Source organism: Drosophila bipectinata, unplaced genomic scaffold, assembly GCF_030179905.1.
Source record: "Drosophila bipectinata strain 14024-0381.07 unplaced genomic scaffold, DbipHiC1v2 scaffold_249, whole genome shotgun sequence".
Lineage (NCBI taxonomy): Eukaryota > Metazoa > Arthropoda > Insecta > Diptera > Drosophilidae > Drosophila > Drosophila bipectinata.
In genome coordinates, this window is record NW_027222897.1 from 22,451 (window position 1) to 44,291 (window position 21,841).

The 21,841-nt window shown below is 32.1% G+C and overlaps 1 protein-coding gene across 2 annotated transcripts; it reads right to left on the reverse strand.

Annotated features, from left to right (window-relative positions):
• Positions 1-113: 113 nt before the first annotated feature.
• Positions 114-21,291, reverse strand: LOC108125137 (Adipokinetic hormone receptor). 2 transcript variants are annotated; one of them, XM_043212576.2, is made up of 6 exons: positions 21,105-21,291; positions 20,044-20,316; positions 19,785-19,884; positions 19,185-19,676; positions 1,109-1,422; positions 114-540 (listed from the first exon to the last, which is right to left on the reverse strand). In XM_043212576.2, exons 1-6 carry the CDS (start codon positions 21,251-21,253, stop codon positions 501-503), a joined length of 1,368 nt encoding a protein of 455 aa, XP_043068511.2. In that variant the 5' UTR covers positions 21,254-21,291; the 3' UTR covers positions 114-500. The 2 variants fall into 2 exon arrangements, with proteins under 2 accessions (XP_043068511.2, XP_043068512.2); XM_043212577.2 differs by having other exon boundaries at positions 1,100-1,422; positions 21,105-21,277.
• Between the last annotated feature and the right edge of the window lie 550 nt (positions 21,292-21,841).

Consider the following 21,841-nt stretch of genomic DNA (forward strand, 5'->3'; position numbering starts at 1 on the left):
TATAAAGCAAATGATTAACGCCGTCTTAACAATGGATCCAACACAAAACAGACTTTTAGGACAAAAGATGAGGGGATGCTTTCGTTATTATTTCATTTTCCATAAAATTTTATTCGATTTCCGTTTACTTTGACTTTGTTGACTTTGTTATGAATAAATTATGATAAATTAAGCAATAATCCAATAAACTAGAGTAATCTTATAATAAGCATTATTACGTCTTTGGCGTATTTCTTGTTTTACAAATATTTGATGGCCTAGACCAAGACGATTTGGAATCGGAATTTTGACCTGTCCTGGGCCAAGTTAGTTGTCTTGACAACATTTTTAATTTGTCGCTTAGCTAAATGCAAATGCCAAAAGAATTTATGATGAAAATCCCAAAACAAAGCTGGTTAGCAAATTAAATGCCCTTTGTTCCAAGCCGACTTCTTCTCCAGACGAACAGTAGCAGATCGCTTAATTAATCCAGTTGCTCTCGCAGCTCCATTTGTTATTGTTTATTTAACCACACTGGTCATTTCGATGGAGTCGCCACAACTGAAAATATATACAAAATCTATTTAGACCTTGCCGGAGACGGAGTGAAAACTTCGATGGGTTGACTTTGAATCGAGTGTGTGTCGGTAATGGATCTTTTGTGGCTCTATGATGTAAGACTGCATTAACCCAAATAAGTTAGAGGTGCTTTCAAGATAGGATAGGTATGGAGATAGATGTTGCTCAATTCTTATACAATTTATCAGAAGAGATTAATTAAACTATACTGTCCACCAAAAGGTGCACCAAACCTTATTTTGAAACACTAGTTATCAAAGGTAAAATCATTAAGGTTAACCTCATGGTATAAACTTTAAGGACTTATCTATCTATCCTACCCATAAATTTAAACTTTTCTTTTGTCCATAGTCCTGAAAATCAATTAAAATTGTAAGCATTTAGACCGCAACATAAATTCCTCAGTTTTATGGCGACAACTGTGCGAAAATCGAAATCGAAAATGGAACATCTCCCCGAGTTGTAAGTCGTAAAAAAAGAAAAAAACAGGATGAACGATGGGAGATGATCGGTGCTGAGAAGTTACAAAAGGTGTAGAGACCGAAATTACTTCTGGCAGATCCTTGGCGGCTCCTGGCATCTGATGGTGACCACACTAAGGCTGGAGTCTTCGTTGGCTTCGCTGTCACTGGCCAGGGGAGCCGTGAGATGGCCTGGAGAGGCCGGGGGCAGTGTGGTGCCGTTCGAATTGGCGGTGCTCTTCAGACCCACTACGTGGGCCAGCTTCGTTGTGGCAGCCACAGCGGCAGCCATCACCTGGCCATGTCCGTTGGCCATCGAGGAGTTGTTGGCAAGCGGCTTCTGCACGAGCTGGTTGGAGGAGTCCAGGCGATTCGAAAGTGATGTGTGCCTGTTGTTGACCGACTGTAGAGAGGAGAGATTGTCCATTAATACGATGTGAACTTCATAAGTAGGGAGTAAATAGGCAATCGGCTGATTTCTTGCGTCATATCCGTGTATGCATGTATATGTTGGTGGGAACGTAAATCCACAATCCAATATACACTCACATATATATATAATCCTAAATAAAAAATACATATTGACCTTTCATCCGACCCTGACATAAATATGTCTCCTGCAAGAAAGTGATAAAAAGGGATCGCAGCAGGTCAATTGGTTCCTTTTTTTTTCTTGACCCTTCAGGGTGGATTTTCACTTTTCTACGAAAAGGTTTTCTTGTGATATACTTACTCCTTGTAAAATTCTGTATTATATTTTATATTATAAAATTAAATTTCTGTACATAAGTCCGAGTTAATTTAAAATTAATTAAAAAAGAATTGGAGTAAAAAATCCTTTTAAATGATATGCAACACCATAATAAAATTTTGGATATTTTTTTTTTAAATAATTATTTGTTCTTCATCATTAATTTTAAATTAATTACAAAATAATTATAATAAAATACATTTTTAAATGAACTGCAGCACCATGAATATAATTTTTGTAAATAAGCATTTTATTTTTTGTTAATCAATTTTATTTATTTTTTCACGATCCTGAATCTTATTTATTTTTTCACGATCCTGAATCTTAGACAGGTATCTTAAGTGGACAGTTGAATTTGTAGGGAATTAGGCAAACGGCGTATAAGCACCAGAAAAATTTTAGTAGTATGTAATTAGGCAAACGGCGTACGACGTAAATTTAGTGGCGCCATCTATGGGTCAAGTTTGTGTAAAATTGGGCAGCGCCATCTACCGTAATATTTTATACGCCCTCTATTGGCATAAAAGCAAACGATCATGCCAAAAATTATACTTGCCAGGATCACCGCCGTCTATGTTTTCTATATTTTCTGATATCTTGTCTATGTTTTCTATATTTTCTGATATCTTGTCTATGTTTTCTATATTTTCTGATATCTTGCATTGGGTCCCATTAAGGGAAATATGCATGTAAAGAAAAGATCATGTAAAAATGAAACTTGCTAGGATCATCGTTTGCCTAATTACATACTACTAAAATTTTTCTGGTGCTTATACGCCGTTTGCCTAATTCCCTACAAATTCAACTGTCCACTTAAGATACCTGTCTAAGATTCAGGATCGTGAAAAAATAAATAAGATTCAGGATCGTGAAAAAATAAATAAAATTGATTAACAAAAAATAAAATGCTTATTTACAAAAATTATATTCATGGTGCTGCAGTTCATTTAAAAATGTATTTTATTATAATTATTTTGTAATTAATTTAAAATTAATGATGAAGAACAAATAATTATTTAAAAAAAAAATATCCAAAATTTTATTATGGTGTTGCATATCATTTAAAAGGATTTTTTACTCCAATTCTTTTTTAATTAATTTTAAATTAACTCGGACTTATGTACAGAAATTTAATTTTATAATATAAAATATAATACAGAATTTTACAAGGAGTAAGTATATCACAAGAAAACCTTTTCGTAGAAAAGTGAAAATCCACCCTGAAGGGTCAAGAAAAAAAAAGGAACCAATTGACCTGCTGCGATCCCTTTTTATCACTTTCTTGCAGGAGACATATTTATGTCAGGGTCGGATGAAAGGTCAATATGTATTTTTTATTTAGGATTATATATATATGTGAGTGTATATTGGATTGTGGATTTACGTTCCCACCAACATATACATGCATACACGGATATGACGCAAGAAATCAGCCGATTGCCTATTTACTCCCTACTGTAGGCTCTAGGCTCTAAGCGTTATCTTTTCTTTCGAGTCTTCTGATTGGTTTTCCCGATTCATTAACCGGAAAAATGTGGGGAAAATTGGGGTGGTTTTCATGCGTTAACTCATGTACATGTATTGATGATACCAATACATTCAAACACAAGTACCTGTTTTCCGTTTTCGAGGATCAATAGGTTTTGAGGTTTATGCTAAGAATCAAATTTTTAGTATAAATCTTGCCTTGCCGGTTAAAGCAATTTTTACGCTTTTTCTTTTTACAAAAAAATAAAAACAAAAACCTAAATCATAAAAATGGAGTCGAAAGTTGCGTGTGACTTGTGCTCTAAAGTTATTAGTGTGAATGAGTTTATAACTCATTATGATCGATGTGAAGGACCTCGAAATGCCTTCTCGGAGATGAAGAAGAAATCTCAGGCCAACGGTTTGGCGAAAGCTTTGTATCGTTCGCGAACAACGGTGACCAAAAAGCAGGAGGAAAATCAACAACCAAAAATTCAAGGAATCAGGAACCAAGGAACTACATCAAAACATAGTATTTTCAACGTATCATCAGCGGTCAAACGGAAGGCTGGTGTGTCCAAGGAAACTAGCCCTCAAGAGGGGCAACCCATGGATATTGAAGAACAGCCATCAACATCAAAAAGGGCTAGACTAGACCGCATAATTGCTGAGAAGAATATTTGTCCCGATTGTAAGCAAAATTGTGCTTTCGTTGAGGAAAGAATTCATTTACATTCTCCAAATCATAGAGCGGCATTAAGGAAACTTGTGTGGCAAAATGCTAACATTTTTCCTATAACCCAAAGTGATACTTTTTACACAAAAAAGTATAAAGTATTCGGAGTGCGCGATCTAGATTTAAAAGAATTTTACATTGGATGTAAAAATAATCTTATAAACATTATAAAATATGCACTTAGCGAATTAAGAGCTATAAAAGTGCGTCTATCAGTTCATGGAAAATATGTAAAACCGACTGAAGAAACTGATAAGATGCAAGAGGAAACAAAACATTTCTCGACAAACTATAAAGCAATTTACGTCAGCTCATATAATGACGTCGAATACATTTTAAATGACGATAACGAAATGTTAATTGCAAAAGCCGATGAATTCCAGGAGAGGGATTCTGGATGGGCTATTAAGCATTTTACATTTTATGAAATACAAATATTAAAGCTAGAGCACCTTCCTGGATCAGGATATGTTGAAGCACCTAAGAGCATAAGAAAAAGAAATGCTCTCATAAATGTTAAAAATAATGACATTTATTGTTTTAAGTGGTGTATTTTGGCTCACATAGCATATATGAAACACATTCAAATAAATTTTGGTACATCAGCGCAAAAAAAATCAGCTCGCGAAAAACTGCCCAGAACTTCATTTTATGGGATTTTTGATATTAGCCAACCAATTATAACATATGAACAACAAATATTAAACTTTTCGGGAATAGAGTTTCCCATTACAAAGAATGGAATAAAGCTGTTCGAGAAAAATAACTCAAATTACAGCATAAATGTATATGAAATTTATGATGGTCGCATAGAAGGTCCTACAATTAGAACTAAAGAAGTAAAAATCCATCATATCGATATATTGGGAATAGAAAATCCTAAAAAAAATTGTTTGCATTATGCGTACATTACAAGCATAAAAACATTGTGTAAATCACAAGTGAACAACTCAAATTCGGAGAGATATTTTTGTAGAAATTGCCTACAATTTTATTGCAGCACTAACAAGACCCACAATCTAAAGGAGTGCGGTCAAGTGGCTTCACTATACCCACAACCAAACACTAAAACCAAATTTGAAAATTTTTCAAAAAAACTGGCACCACCCGTGGTAATTTATGCGGACATTGAGGCAGTTTTGGAACATTACCAAACAGCCTCAAATAATCCAAACGAATCCTATACCAAGCCTGTGCAGAAACATACAGCATGTGCTGTTTCGTTTTATGTTGCCCATAAATACAACCCTCAGCTGAATAAATTATGGACCTATGAAGGTAAATAAATTATTTTAAAATAAATGAAAAGTTTTAAAGTTAATAAATTTTTCTTTTTTACAAATTACAGGACATGACTGTATGAAGGTTTTTGTTAAAACTTTGGAAGAGGAGACAATGGCCTTATATAGCAAATACTGGAAGGGATCAAAAAAACCTATATATAACTTTGACATCTGCGATGAGGACTACCAGGAGCATGGGAACTGCTATGCGTGTGAAGAGGTCATCAGTACGGATGAACGCGTACAATATTTTAACCAGTTCACGGGTAAATACCAAGGTCCTATCCATAGAAGTTGTAAAGATAGTTTTAAGTTAAAAGCTTATTTCCCTGTAGTTTTTCATAATTTATCAAGATACGATATCCACCTCTTTATTAATGCCCTAGGGGGTAAATTGAAACCAATACCCTCTACTAAAGAGTTATATATTGCTCTAAATCAGACAATTTTTGAAAAGGGAAAGACTAATTATACTATAAAGTACATAGATTCCAATAGGTTTTTAAATTCTAGTTTAGAAAAATTAGCTTACAACATGGAAGATAAAGATTTTAAAATATTAAAATCAAAATTTAGTGGAGAGAAGTTTAGGCAAATGAGAAGAAAGGGAGTATTTCCCTATGATTATTTGGATAGTTTTGAAAAATTCAATGAAACCGAACTTCCTCCTAGGGAATATTTTTATAATTCGTTGAAAGACGAAGAGTGTAGTATTAGCGAATACAATTTCGCTAAAGAAATTTGGAGTTCGTTTCAGTGCAGAACTCTAAAAGACTATATGAAATTGTATTTGGAGAGTGACGTACTAATTTTAGCAGACGTTTTTGAAAACTTCCGTAATATATGCTCAAAAATTTATAAATTAGACCCTGTTAATTATGTTTCAGCCCCATCTATTTCATGGGATGCTATGCTGAAGTATACTAAAGTAGAATTAGATTTAATAAGTGACCCCAACATTTACAATTTTGTTAAAAGAGGTATACGGGGCGGTCTGACTCAATGTACTCAAAGAATTTCAAAAGCAAATAATGAGTACATGAGAAATTATGATAAAACAACACCAAAAAATTATTTGTCGTATATTGACGCAAATAATTTATATGGTTGGGCTATGAGCCAAAAACTCCCATTTTCAAATTTTCAATTTTTAAGCGAAAATGAAACCAATTTATTTGATGTAGAAAATGCTGATTCCTCAGGAGACACAGGATATATTTTAGAAGTAGATTTAGAATATCCTGATGAAATTCATGACAAACATAACAGTCTACCATTTTGTCCTGAAAACAAGGTTCCCCCAGGAGGAAAACAACCAAAATTAATAGCTGATTTAAATTCTAAAGAGTTTTATATTATTCATTTAAAACAGCTTCAATTGTGTCTTAAACAGGGATTAAAATTAAAGAAAATTCATAGAATTTTATCTTTTAATCAGTCATACTGGTTAAAGCCCTATATAGATTTAAATACCCAACATAGAAAAATAGCAAAAAATGAATTTGAAAAAAATTTTTATAAATTAATGAATAATGCCGTATACGGCAAAACCATGGAAAACGTAGAAAAGCGTCGAGAAATAACACTAGTAACTCGTTATGAATCGGCTCAAAACTCTCCAGGGTTTAGACAACTAGTTGCAAGGAATAATTTTCATAGTTTAGAAATTTTTGGAGAAAATTTAGCTGCAATTGAGACTACAAAGACTTCAATTTTGTATGATAAGCCTATTTATATTGGATTTACTGTTCTCGATTTGTCCAAATGGCTAATGTATGATTACTATTATAACTTTTTATTAGTAGAGTGTCCCTCAGCAAAAATAATATATATGGATACAGACTCTTTTATAGTTTCCTGTGAAGAGGATATATACAAAATAATAAAAAAAAATTCTAGCCGTTTTGACACATCAAATTATGAGACAGGAAACCGATTCAACATTATTCAAGCTAACAACAAAGAATTGGGCTTATTCAAAGATGAAAATGCTGGAAAAATTATGACCTCTTTCGCGGGTCTAAAAGCTAAAGCATATTCATTTTTAGTAGAAAACAATGACGAATATATAGATACAAAGAAAGTTAAGGGTGTTAAGCAATCAGTAATCAAAAAACTGTGTCATTTAGATTATATTGAATGTATTAGACATATGAAAACGTACTATGGAGAACAAAGATGTATAAGGAGTAGGGGCCATCAGTTATATACTGATGTAGTTAATAAAGTAAGTCTTAGCCCTAGAGATGATAAAAGATGGGTATTAGCTTGTAATATTAATACTTTAGCATATGGTCATTATAAATTAAGATCTTTATTAAATACAAATGGATAATGTCAATAATATTGTACGTATTTTTAAAAATATTAAATAAGCGACAAAAAAAAAAAAAAATAAAAAAATAAAAAAAAAAAAAAAAAAAAAAAAAAAAAAAAAATAAAAATAAATAATAATAATAAAAATTAAAAATGTATATAAATAATAATAATAATTAAAAATGTATATATGTATGTATAATTTGTATAAATAAATTCCAAATTGTAAAATTTTATTTTAATAAATCTGTTTTATTTATCCATGAGTTATGTGTTTCATCAAAACCTAACCATTTTACAAAAATTTGGTCTTTTTTTCTTTTTATTACTTTTTCAACTAGGAATGCACTTTTGTCTTTAACTTTTTGAATTTCAGCTTCATAAAATGTACCTTTTATAGGGTCACCCTTATAATCAATGAGCTCGTAAGTAACTGGGAATGTAGTCCTTATTTTTGAAATTGTAAATATTTCAGTGGTCCAGTTAGGTTCATATCCTTTAACAAATACACCCTTGTATTTGCTTATTCTAACATGGTCTCCTACTACATATTTATGCCTTGGAAATACCTTAACAATGTTATAACATTTTTTCAAAATAAACTCTTCATTCTGTTTACAAACATCGATTGGCCTCATTTTTATAGTTCTGTGGTAAGAATGGTTGTAGTCTTCTACAAGCGAATTCAAATGGGTAATCCATCGATAATTTCCATTAAAACTAAACATTTTCCACATCCTATTTTTTAAAGTTCTGTTAAATCGTTCACAAATCGAAGCCTTAAGGTGTGTAAATGTATGATAATGATTTATATTATTTTTCTTCATAAGTTCTTTAAAGAGTTGATTAAAAAATTCTTTGCCTTGATCGGAATGTATATTTTTTGGCTTGTATTTGGAATCTTTCAATATAGATTTCATAACAGTTGCAACATCCATTGCCGATTTTGATTTTACAGGCTTAGCAAAAGCATATTTTGAAAATGTATCAATAACCGTTAGTAAATATTTATATCCATTATTCTGATTGGAATAGGGGATCATTTCAACCAAATCAATTTGCCAAGTATCATGAAACCCTTTTTGAACGAACTTTCGACGTAAAAAATTTTTTCTACAAGTTTTATGTATTTCATCAACAACTTGTTGCTTACTCATTTTTATTTAAAAAAAAAACTTATTTTTTATTGTTAATGTCTGAGGTCTTAGAGATTAATGATTTCTTATAATGAATTACATCTTCTTTTATTTCTTTTGTCATTTTTTTAGATATTTCGAAACATAAACGTGTTAAATCTATTTGAACATTTTTATCATAGTTACCATCTAAATCAGATAATTGAATATCGAATTTTTGTAAAGAGACACACTTCGGAATGATATGATTATAGTACAGATAGGATATTTGCTGTTTTAATATAGTGTTCCAACATAAAAATGTAGTTAAAAATATAGCTAGGCGAATTAATGATCTCCAAGTTTCACTATCTATTTCAATTTTATTACCGAATTGATTTAGTATCAGAACATATTGTTTATCTGATTTTCTAAATCTAAAATTACATTTAATAGTTGATAAAATAGGGTGATCCAAAACTGTATCAGACATTAGGAAGTCATATTGATCAATCTTTAATTGTATAAATTCCTTGTATGTAAGCAGTTGCATCCATTCTTCTTTATCAAATCCAATATAATTGTTTTTGTGCTGCTGCATCCAAATCATTGGAGTAAATTTTCTAGATGTCGAAAATCCACATTTTATTTTCAAATTTTGAGCCACAAAATATTCAAAACCAAATATAACTTCATGGTTCTGTTTTTTTCTTATGGCTCTTTCTCTTTTAGCTTGGAGTGTATCCATTGAATCTGAATGTTATTAACAAACTGAAATTAGTTACTAAAATGTGTGGTTTATAAAGGGCTTAGTATGACGTATATACATATATATATATATTATACATTATGTATTACATAATGAAATGAAATATATATCCATATATACAAACTCCTAAGATGTGAGAGCAACTTTTATATTATATATTACATAATGCATGTATTATATAATAAAATGAATGGTATATAAAGACCTAAAATGTAGACACCAAAGTCAGTTTACATTTAAAACTCATTCTAAAATGACTAAATTTGATAGATCAAATTCCGTTATAGTAGATTTTCAATATGTTGTTGGAAATAACAATCAAATTTTTGTTAAGGAATTGGCCTTCATGCCTGGAGGAACTGTAATACCAAACTTCTTTCACTTCAAACCTCCATACAACATTAAGGAGTTGAATTATGATACATTACAACAACATAATATTCATCGAAAAAACATAAACGGATTGGACTGGATGGAAGGAGAAATACCCTATAACTGCTTAAGCGATGTACTTTCTCCACTAAATAAGTTTTCCAATATAATTGTACGTGGCGAAGTAAAAAAGGAATTTTTATCAAAGTTTCTATCGAATAATATTATCGATATAGATATAGGAAAGAGCCTGACATGTTATCCTAATTTTTTTACCAACTGTAAAATTCACAAAAAACTTAAGCTTAGATGTGCTCTAAATAATTTATTTAAGCTTTTTGTAATTTTAGAAAACTGTAATTACGATATATACTATAACGGAGAATCATATGTATAAATTACTTTAATAAACAGTATGATTTTAGTACTTTAATTGAGAAGTTGTTTTAGCAAAATGGATCGCATCTTTGGAAAAGATCCTCGTAAAAAAGGATACAGTCAACTTATATACTGCAACTATTGTGGTTCTGATACTCATTTTGAAAAGGACTGCGCTAAAAAACGGGACCAGGAAAAAAATCATTAGAAACATTTTTTTTTTTTTGATAATTAGCATTGAATAAACAAAAAACTTTTATCAAAATGTTTACACAATTTGTTCATCCTTTTACGATGCTTATTTGTGGTCCCTCAGGATCGGGTAAAACAACATTTTTGAAAAATTTAATAAATGGAAGGAAGGACTTAATAAGTACTTCAATAGATAGAATAATATGGTGTTACGGTGAAGAGCAAGCGAAACCAAATTTTACCAATATTGAATATTACCATGGGGTACCTGACTCCATTGAAAATGAAAATAATGAACCTATACTTTTGGTATTAGATGATTTGATGATGGGAGCATTTAATAAAAATGTATGTGAACTTTTTACCAAAGGATCTCATCATCGAAATTTATCTGTAATTGTTGTAACACAAAATATATTTCATAAATCTACTCACACCCGAGACATATCACTAAATACAAAATACATTGTGGCATTTAAAAATCCTAGAGACAAATTACAATTTCAATGTTTAGCTAGACAGATATATCCTGAAAACCCTAAAGAACTTTTTAGAATATATAAAGAAGTCACGAATGAACCTCATGGTTATTTACTTATTGATCTTACGCAAGGAATAAATGATCTTTTAAGATTTAGAACAGAGATTTTTAATCCATTATATTCAATTTGCTATTCAGATGAAAATGGTTTGCAAAAAGAGCATAAGGCGATTGAAAGCGAACAAACATTTATTGTATGTGCTCAAAAAAGCAAATAATAAACTTCGAAAAGCGATTATTTGCAATAGTGATAGCGAGTTAGTAAAAACATTGTCGGAGATAGTGATAAATACTTTAAAAGGAAACCATAAAATATCAAAAAATATCTTAAATTCATTAAAAAAGTATAAAAATGTATTACGACATATTTCCAGCTCAAAACAATCTTTAAATTCTAAGAGAAGAGTTCTTATTCAAAAAGGCGGATTTTTACCAATTTTAATAAGTTCATTGCTTTCTGGGATTTTTGGAAAAATTTTGAATCATGATTAAAAGTAAGCATGAGCTAAATAAAGTAATCTTAATGCATCCAAATGCATACCATAAACTTTTAGTAAATGATCGAGGAAATGATCTTATAAATTTAAAATTTTTACCAATTTTAAACAATAAAAAAATTAGTGATTATGATAAATGGATTAAAATTCAACAAGAATTATGTGCATACCAAAATAAAAAGAGAAACAAAGCTGTTTTGCATCAATCGGTATCGAAACCCCCGTTTTCATTAAATCAAAATGTAGAAACCCAAACATATATAGATGATTGGAAAGATTCTATTGCCAGTACTTCTAAAGAATACAAGAACGAGTCATCATTTAAAAGAGAGGATTTACCCGATTTAGCCATTTTACCCAGCGATGAAGAAGAACAATCATCTGAGAAATCTGTTTCAATTCCAATTAATAATAAACGAACACTCGCAGATACTTCTTTCACTGATGATAAGATTTTAAAAAAATCATTAGTTGAGAAAACAAGAATTATAAAAGGAAATTCTACTGAAAAGAAACTGAAACTGAGAAATAAGGTTAAAAAGAATAGAGATTCCCCCTATCCACTAAGAAATCTTAAGTATATAAGTGATTTAGAAAAATTGCAAAGGGCAAACCGCAAAGAAAACAATATCCAAATTGGTAAAAATAAATTAAATTGGATCTCATATTCTTAACTGCAGAGCTTAAAATGTTTTTTCAAAACGAGTTTTATATTACATTGCTCAGCAATGACTCCTTAAATGTGTTTCCTGATAATGTAAAATGCGCTTTTACAAATATTGTAAACCTTCCTGAAACAATGTCTGAGGAATGGGAAGTCGGTATAACTGATATATATTTAAATAATTCTTTTCGAAAAAATCCTAAAAAAAGGAGAGAAACAAAAGAAAATGAATCAGAAGAATCAAGCTCTAATTCAACAGAATTTATAAGTTTAGTAAATTCTGAAACATTTCGATACAAATCGACATCAATGAAAGCGGATGAGATGGAATGCGGTGCAATATTTATTTACACGGACATTATAAAGCCTCGTTGTGTAGGAAGCAAAAGACCACGTTGCTTAAGAGTTTTATTTACAAATGGAAAAGAAAAATTTATGCAGTTTAGAAATGTTGAATATTATCCTATTGAAAATTTTTCACCAAACGAAATTTCAATATTAATTACTGATTCAAGTGGATATAAAATCCCCTTTGAAACTTCATCAGTTCCAATTTTTCTAACTCTGCATTTTAGAAAAAGAAGAAAAAGTCTATAAATAATAATGTTAAGGGAAACTAACATTTAGAATTGATTTACCAACCATGGCGAAATGTTATCATCAATATTATTTAAATCAGTGCGGTGGAAGCTTAAGTAACATAGGTAGTCTCTATGTTTCCCCAAGAATTGTTCAGCATGGTCGTGGTATTGGAAATTTCTTTAGTGGACTTTTTAATTACATTAAACCGCTTTTTCTGTCAGGGATAAATGCACTTAAAAATCAAGCTGCTGAAACCGGAAAGGCTGTTATAAATGATTTGGGTCGAAAACCTCTACGAAATATCATTCAAGAACAAAGTAAAATCGCATTACATAATCTATCTGACAAAGCAATTCATAAAATTACTAAATTACAAAGTGGTAAAGGAAAAAGGCATAAAAAGAGGAGACCAAGAAAAAATCGCAATCATTTAACAACTAAACAACGTCGTAAACATACGCGTTCAAAAAAGTCAAGAAAAAAAGCATCTAAAAAATTTAAAATTAGTGACATATTTTCCAAATCAAAATGAGTAATCACATTGAATGCATGAAAAGCGAATTGGATCTTTTTGAGCCTCATCCAACGCAAAGCTGTATTTTGAAAACCGAAGAAGTTTCATACAACCCTATTGCTTCTTTGGATAGTGCTTCATCAATTGAATTCGTTTGTTTAGGAAATGGAGAAACCTACAGAGATCTTTCAAGTGTTTACTTAAAACTTGTGGTTCAACTTAAAAAAATTGATAATAGTAGTATTGAAGGAAATGCTGTTGGTGTAGCAAATAATATATTGCATTCTATATTTAGAAGCTCATCTGTATATTTAAATAATACTTTGGTTTCCCAAAGCGACAATAATTATCATTATAGATCATATTTGCAAACAATTTTAAACTATGGTTGTGATGCAAGTGAAAGTCATTTAGCAACACAAGGATATTTCCCAAATTATGGTACCCAAACACCATTTAAAAGTGATGGCAGTCAAATTCTTAAAAACATGTTTCAAAATAGTAATAAAGTAGAATTATTTGGAAAAGTGCATGGAGATATTTTCAACCAACCAAAACTGCTTGTAAATAATGTTGATTTGCGCATTACTTTTAATATTGAAAAAACAGCATTTTATTTATTGGAAACCGAAACTGAATCGAATCTAAAGATCTTGGAAGCCCAGCTGTTCATGAATCATGTAGTAGTCAACCCCAGCATTTTATTAGCTCATCATCACGTTTTACAATCAAAAAATGCAATATACCCATACAATAAAGTTGAAGTAAAATCATTCACAATATACCCAGGAAATAATACATTATCCATCGATAACGCAGTTATTGGTCAAATTCCAAATTTTTTGGCCTTTTGTATGGTAAAAAACAGAGCATACTCAGGAAATCGAGGATTAGATCCTTTTAATTTTGAAAACTTTAAAATACAACGATTCAATCTGCTAGTTAATGGAGTACAGGTACCTTCTCAGGCACTTGAATTTGATTTCTCAAATCCTACCAATACCCAAAGTTCAAGAGCATATAATTTACTATTTAAAGCTTGTGGAATTAAGCATTATGATCGTGGTCTCCAAATTTCCAAGGATATGTTTGACAAAAATAATTTTATATTAGCGTTTGATTTAACTGCTGATCACTCCAATTCTAGTGTTTGCGCTAACCTGATTTCTCAAGGAACGATCAGAATAGAAGGAAGATTCTCTGAGCCTCTGGCTGAGGCTGTTACTTGCATTGTTTATTGTGAATACGACTCTATGATTGATATTGATAAGCATCGAAATATTCGAGTACTTTTGTAAAAATGAATACAATACAAATCATGGACTTGCTCTCCAAGCATCCTCAAACTAAAAAAATATTTAAAGGGGTTTTTTCGGCCGATAAACTACCAAAAGAAATTCGTGAATATCCAGCATTGATTGTAGCTAACACTGATTATTCATACCAACCAGGAATGCATTGGGTTGCATTTTACTTCTATAACAAAAAGTCAGCAGAATTTTTCGATTCTTATGGACAATATCCTCAGAAAAAAGAATTTATTGCATTTTTAAAAAGAAATGCATCAAAATATACTTATAACAAGCAACAATTGCAAGGATACTTTTCAAATACCTGTGGACATTACTGCATGCTTTTTGGTCTTTACAAAAGCAATCGAAAAACTTTAAAGAGTTTTACACAGAATTTTAAGATAAAAGATTTCACCTATAATGATAAGTTAATTTCAAAAATGTTTAGTAAATGTTTTAAATGATTTAAAAAAATTTTTTTTTTTTTTTTTTAAACCCAATATGAAAAATAAACAATATTATTTATAATATCTATAAAAAACTTTTTTATTTTCATGGATTTGGATACATTCTTTTAGTTATTTTATAGTATCTTATCATAATATCCGTAGCTTCCTTTATATATAGAGGAAGTTTGTTGCAGTTACAAGTGTCTGGACCTTCGGTTGCTTCATCATCACTCCAGGGACATATTTTGTAGTGGAATCCATATTTCGAGTACAGCATTTTCTTTTCTTCCAAATCCTCTAAAGTTGTTTTTAAAAATTGAAGTTTTTTAAGGTGCTCCTCGAAAAGCATATCTTCAAATTGAAGTAAAAATAATTTTATTTGATGCGCGTACATCGAGAGGCTTGAGAGAGGAGTTGTTTTTGATTTAAGGGAAAAAATGAAACTGATAAAACATTATAAGGAATCAACTCTTTTATACAGTTACTCCTTTGAGATAAATTGTAAACAGGCTGAGCTATATCTAGTCATCTCTTTTCCTTTATATACAAGATGCGTTATTCCATTTTCCTTCAATTTCTTAAATGGTGTTTTAGTTGAAAATTTATTCACGTAGCTCTTTGGTAAAAATATCCAGAGTGGTTCGTCGTCCTTATCAGTCAAATAAAGGGCTATTTTCGTCCCATATGTGGTTTTCTTTATCTTACATCCAATGATCTTGTATTCGAAATTAATACATAGGTCTTCAGTCTTTGTGTAGCCAATAACAGGCTTTTGATCATTCAAAGTATCTAAGAAAGACTATGATATACATAAACATAAGGATATTTTTTGATTGGCTGTGAGAATTTGTAAACATACCATCATTTATAACTCACGTACTCCTGGATTCGCTTCAAAAAGGTTACTGTTAGGTACTAATCAATTTATTTAATGATCCCGCTCTTTTATACCTTTCAATAATAAATTCACTCTTCTTTGTGGTTACATATATACATATACATACATATTTATTTATATATATATATAAGTATATTAATACGAATAATATACTTTTATTTAAATGAAAGGGATGACATCATACCACTTTTATAAATGTATTTGTGTATATAAAGAATTTATAGCTAGGGATATGGTAATTATTATTAGGAATGAAAGAGATGACTGCATGGTCATTTAATTTTAAAATATATAGGTCAATTATATACCATAGCACAGATTCAATCTTAAAAATATAATATAAAAACAAGTTCTAGTGTTGCTTTTTATCAGTTTATTTTCAAATCTTCGAAATGAAAACGTTCGTTTGTGATCTCTGTATAGAAAGTCCTTCCTTTAAATATCGCTATGGATTAAAACGTCACATTCTAAAAAAACACAACTTCAGCAATACAAAAGCCAGATCCTCATACTATAACTGCTACTTCTGTCCTGAAGTGAAAAAGTACTGGCTCCGAAGTGAATTATACACCCATTTCTTGATGGATCATCCAACGATATTAATTGAAATAATTAACTTAACACAAACTTCAAAATATTTCTTTTAAATTTTAAATCTTGGTGTTAATTTAATTTCAATCAACTATTTTAAATATTAATGTATTTTAATTTTTAAGTTCATTTTAACTAAACTTTGATAAAAAGAAAGATTTCAAAAATAATTTTGTTTTAATAATTATTTATTTTTCATGAATTAAAAATAATTACACAATAATAAAATAACATAGTTTTTAATTTATTCATTATTTATAAGCCAATCGATTAAAATTTTGTCGAATTCCTCATCCATTAAACTTTCATAATTATCTTTTCCCTCATTAACTTCCAAAAATATGTGGTCATCATCCGGGAAAGTAAACTCTGGTTTTGATGATATTTCCACTAGTTCTGGGGTCTCCGGAATAAAGCACGGAGAAGCAGGTATGTCGTCGTCGAAATCCTCAAATATATTTTCTTGAGTGTCCGGGACATACATTTTATCCTCGATGATAGTTAATTCGTAATCCCATGTTGGAGTTAGCAAATCGTACATGGATGTCAGAGAATCATCCTGTAGATTATTAAATAGCTCTTCTTGTGTATTTTTCCCAATACCAATTAATGATAAAAGTGCACCGTTTGATACACAAATATCACTAAGTGCTGGTTGGGTATCCTCGAATATAATTTCCAGCTCGCTCATTTTTTTTTCTTTATATTTTAACTTCAAACTCTTTCTTTAGGATTTGGATTTATACTAAAAATTTGATTCTTAGCATAAACCTCAAAACCTATTGATCCTCGAAAACGGAAAACAGGTACTTGTGTTTGAATGTATTGGTATCATCAATACATGTACATGAGTTAACGCATGAAAACCACCCCAATTTTCCCCACATTTTTCCGGTTAATGAATCGGGAAAACCAATCAGAAGACTCGAAAGAAAAGATAACGCTTAGAGCCTAGAGCCTACAGTAGGGAGTAAATAGGCAATCGGCTGATTTCTTGCGTCATATCCGTGTATGCATGTATATGTTGGTGGGAACGTAAATCCACAATCCAATATACACTCACATATATATATAATCCTAAATAAAAAATACATATTGACCTTTCATCCGACCCTGACATAAATATGTCTCCTGCAAGAAAGTGATAAAAAGGGATCGCAGCAGGTCAATTGGTTCCTTTTTTTTTCTTGACCCTTCAGGGTGGATTTTCACTTTTCTACGAAAAGGTTTTCTTGTGATATACTTACTCCTTGTAAAATTCTGTATTATATTTTATATTATAAAATTAAATTTCTGTACATAAGTCCGAGTTAATTTAAAATTAATTAAAAAAGAATTGGAGTAAAAAATCCTTTTAAATGATATGCAACACCATAATAAAATTTTGGATATTTTTTTTTTAAATAATTATTTGTTCTTCATCATTAATTTTAAATTAATTACAAAATAATTATAATAAAATACATTTTTAAATGAACTGCAGCACCATGAATATAATTTTTGTAAATAAGCATTTTATTTTTTGTTAATCAATTTTATTTATTTTTTCACGATCCTGAATCTTATTTATTTTTTCACGATCCTGAATCTTAGACAGGTATCTTAAGTGGACAGTTGAATTTGTAGGGAATTAGGCAAACGGCGTATAAGCACCAGAAAAATTTTAGTAGTATGTAATTAGGCAAACGATGATCCTAGCAAGTTTCATTTTTACATGATCTTTTCTTTACATGCATATTTCCCTTAATGGGACCCAATGCAAGATATCAGAAAATATAGAAAACATAGACAAGATATCAGAAAATATAGAAAACATAGACAAGATATCAGAAAATATAGAAAACATAGACGGCGGTGATCCTGGCAAGTATAATTTTTGGCATGATCGTTTGCTTTTATGCCAATAGAGGGCGTATAAAATATTACGGTAGATGGCGCTGCCCAATTTTACACAAACTTGACCCATAGATGGCGCCACTAAATTTACGTCGTACGCCGTTTGCCTAATTACATACTACTAAAATTTTTCTGGTGCTTATACGCCGTTTGCCTAATTCCCTACAAATTCAACTGTCCACTTAAGATACCTGTCTAAGATTCAGGATCGTGAAAAAATAAATAAGATTCAGGATCGTGAAAAAATAAATAAAATTGATTAACAAAAAATAAAATGCTTATTTACAAAAATTATATTCATGGTGCTGCAGTTCATTTAAAAATGTATTTTATTATAATTATTTTGTAATTAATTTAAAATTAATGATGAAGAACAAATAATTATTTAAAAAAAAAATATCCAAAATTTTATTATGGTGTTGCATATCATTTAAAAGGATTTTTTACTCCAATTCTTTTTTAATTAATTTTAAATTAACTCGGACTTATGTACAGAAATTTAATTTTATAATATAAAATATAATACAGAATTTTACAAGGAGTAAGTATATCACAAGAAAACCTTTTCGTAGAAAAGTGAAAATCCACCCTGAAGGGTCAAGAAAAAAAAAGGAACCAATTGACCTGCTGCGATCCCTTTTTATCACTTTCTTGCAGGAGACATATTTATGTCAGGGTCGGATGAAAGGTCAATATGTATTTTTTATTTAGGATTATATATATATGTGAGTGTATATTGGATTGTGGATTTACGTTCCCACCAACATATACATGCATACACGGATATGACGCAAGAAATCAGCCGATTGCCTATTTACTCCCTACTTTCATAATTGAAGAAAAAATAGAAAAGGAAACCCACCGCATTGTTGTTGTTATTCATGCGACCTCGGATGTTATAGAGTCCATACACCAAAGGATTCATACAGGAGTTGGTGGAGGCAAATATGAAGAGGGCCTTCCTCACCAGGGAATTCACTTGCGAGACAGAGGACTTGTCCAGCGAGTACCATATGACGATGGTGTAGTACGGAGTCCAGCAGATAATAAACACAATCACAATGGTGATGGTCATCTTGAGAGTCCTCTTCTTGGCCCTGCTGAGGACATCGTCGTTGGAGCGTCGGAATCGCTCGGCAATCACATCCTTGAGGACCCTCTGACTCTTTCGGTAGATCTCCAGGTAGATGGATCCGTAGCAGTAGATGAAGACGATCAGGGGAAAGGCGTACATGGCGGTCATCGAGGCGATCTGATAGAGCCTGTTGTCGAATTCGTTCCTCAGAGTATGGAATGTGACGCACTGAAAGTAGCCTTTAACGACGGGATGCTCCTCCACATGGAAGAGAAAGGCCTGTCAAAGGATGATATCAATGAAGCTATCAGTTTTACACAGAAAATAATTAACACTTTAAAAGCCTTTTTTAGATAAGACTAAACTGATTTGTATTGCAGTGTATACCTGGGGAATGCTGCAGACGATGGAGCCCAGCCAGGCACAGGCCAACATGACGCGTCCTCGGTTGTAGGAGCGCTTCAACGGCTTCAGGATGGCATAGTATCTGGCGATTAGGAGAGCAGGGAGGTGCAGGTGATGAGAAAGCTGGAAAGCCAGAGAGATGGCTGGCTAGCATGCGTCAGCCTGGCATCGATTGACACATCGAGCCGCCTTATCTGGCTATCAATTTGGTCCATTAGCGACAGTCAACGGATGGACTCACCTGTCGAGAGATATGCAGACCATCACGTAGCTGGACAGGTACAGGCCGAAGACGCGAAAGAAGGTCATCAGGCGGCACATCAGATCCGTGGAGCGCCACTGCACCGTCCAAGCCCACACAATCTCCAGTGGCATCAGTAGGAACGTCACCATTAGATCGGCGATGGCCAGATGCATTAGCATGATATCAATCCTCAAGGGACCCCGCAGTCGTCGTTTGGTCAGCAGATATAGCACAGTGCTGTTGCCAATTGTTGAGATCACAAACAGTATGCTGCACCGCAGGAGAAGCCATTTCAGAATCAGCACAGACCAAGAGATGTGGTGGCGGAGGAAGTGGTGGCAATGGTGGTGCAAAGGTGTGGGTAAGGTTCAACAGCGATTAAATTGGTGAGTGGGAAATTAAAGAAGTTCTAGTGGCGGTCGACAGTGGGCCGTGGGCGTTTGTGTGGGTGCCACGTGATCGGTAAGTGGGTCAGGAAAGTGCAGTTGGGAAAGGTGAAATTAATTGGGCGCCAAAAGGCTCCTGGGCAGCCAGCTCAGACAATCAGAGATTAGCTTCAAATCGATTTCTTTTTAATGAAAGAGTCTGGCCCACAACCCTCCCACTAAAGTACAGATAATGAATTCTTAAGTACCTAACGAGTACCAGTTCTAATTGTTACTTTATGTGTGTTTTTTATGTCTGGAATAGCCAGAAGAGTCATGTTAATCAATCAAGCAAATCTCAGCAATTTGAAATGGTGAACCCTACGATGAACCCCGAAAGATCAAATTCCAAGTGAAAATTTCACAGTCTCAGACAGATAGCCAGACTGAGGGCTAAGGAGGGATCAGAAACGATGAGGCTAGCATGATTTATACCTATTTATAACAACATTTACAGCTACGTATAAATGGGGATTCGAACACCTACACCTCCGCATCGATTGATAGTAAAAGTCAAAGCTTATCATCGGCATGACTGAGTTGTGAGAATAAAATTTTAATAATAACGTGGGTGGTGATCTCGAAGATTGGACGATGGAATGAATAGGGTGTGTCACCCACTATTTGACTCACCTGTAGACTATGATGGAAAGGCGATGGCCATCATTGAAGATCATATCCTTGGACAGGTGTGTGGTTCCATTCGTATTGTTGATATTAAGGTGAGACCAATCACTCAAGATACGCTTATCGTATTGGTTCACTTCACTAGGTTGCTCCATTTTTAATAAAATCACTTTCTTAGGCTTTTAGTTTTTTTTTTAGTCTATGCAGATTCCTCTATTCTGACACTCTAAAACATTAATAACATTACTCATAATTAAAATTTGGTGAAAACCGGACATTCTAGGTCGTGATAGAGGTCTTCTCGTATAATCGCTTTGTTTGGGGGCCTGTCTATTAATTGCCTAGTATGTATAATATTTTGTTTAATTACTATATGTTTTTCTGCCTCTTAGGCCCCTTGGGATTTCACTCAATTAGCTGAAACAATTGCACTCGTTTCAATAATTTACACTTTTGCGATTTCTTATTGCTTGTAAGGTTCAAGAACATGTTTATTATGATTTTGTTTTGATTTTCGTTCTGTTTGGTGCACACGAGGATGACCTTGAGCTAATTACAATCGAACCCCACTGGAATATTTTCATTTCCAGTTGATAATAAAAATTCCACTTATGCTGAGGCGTCTTCAACAAACTCACAGGCATTACAATAGCACAGGAATAATTACACCAGAAAGCTGGCTCTCTCGCTGGCTTATTAATCTTTTAATCGATTGTGCTCAATGGAACAAGTGTTCACTCAAT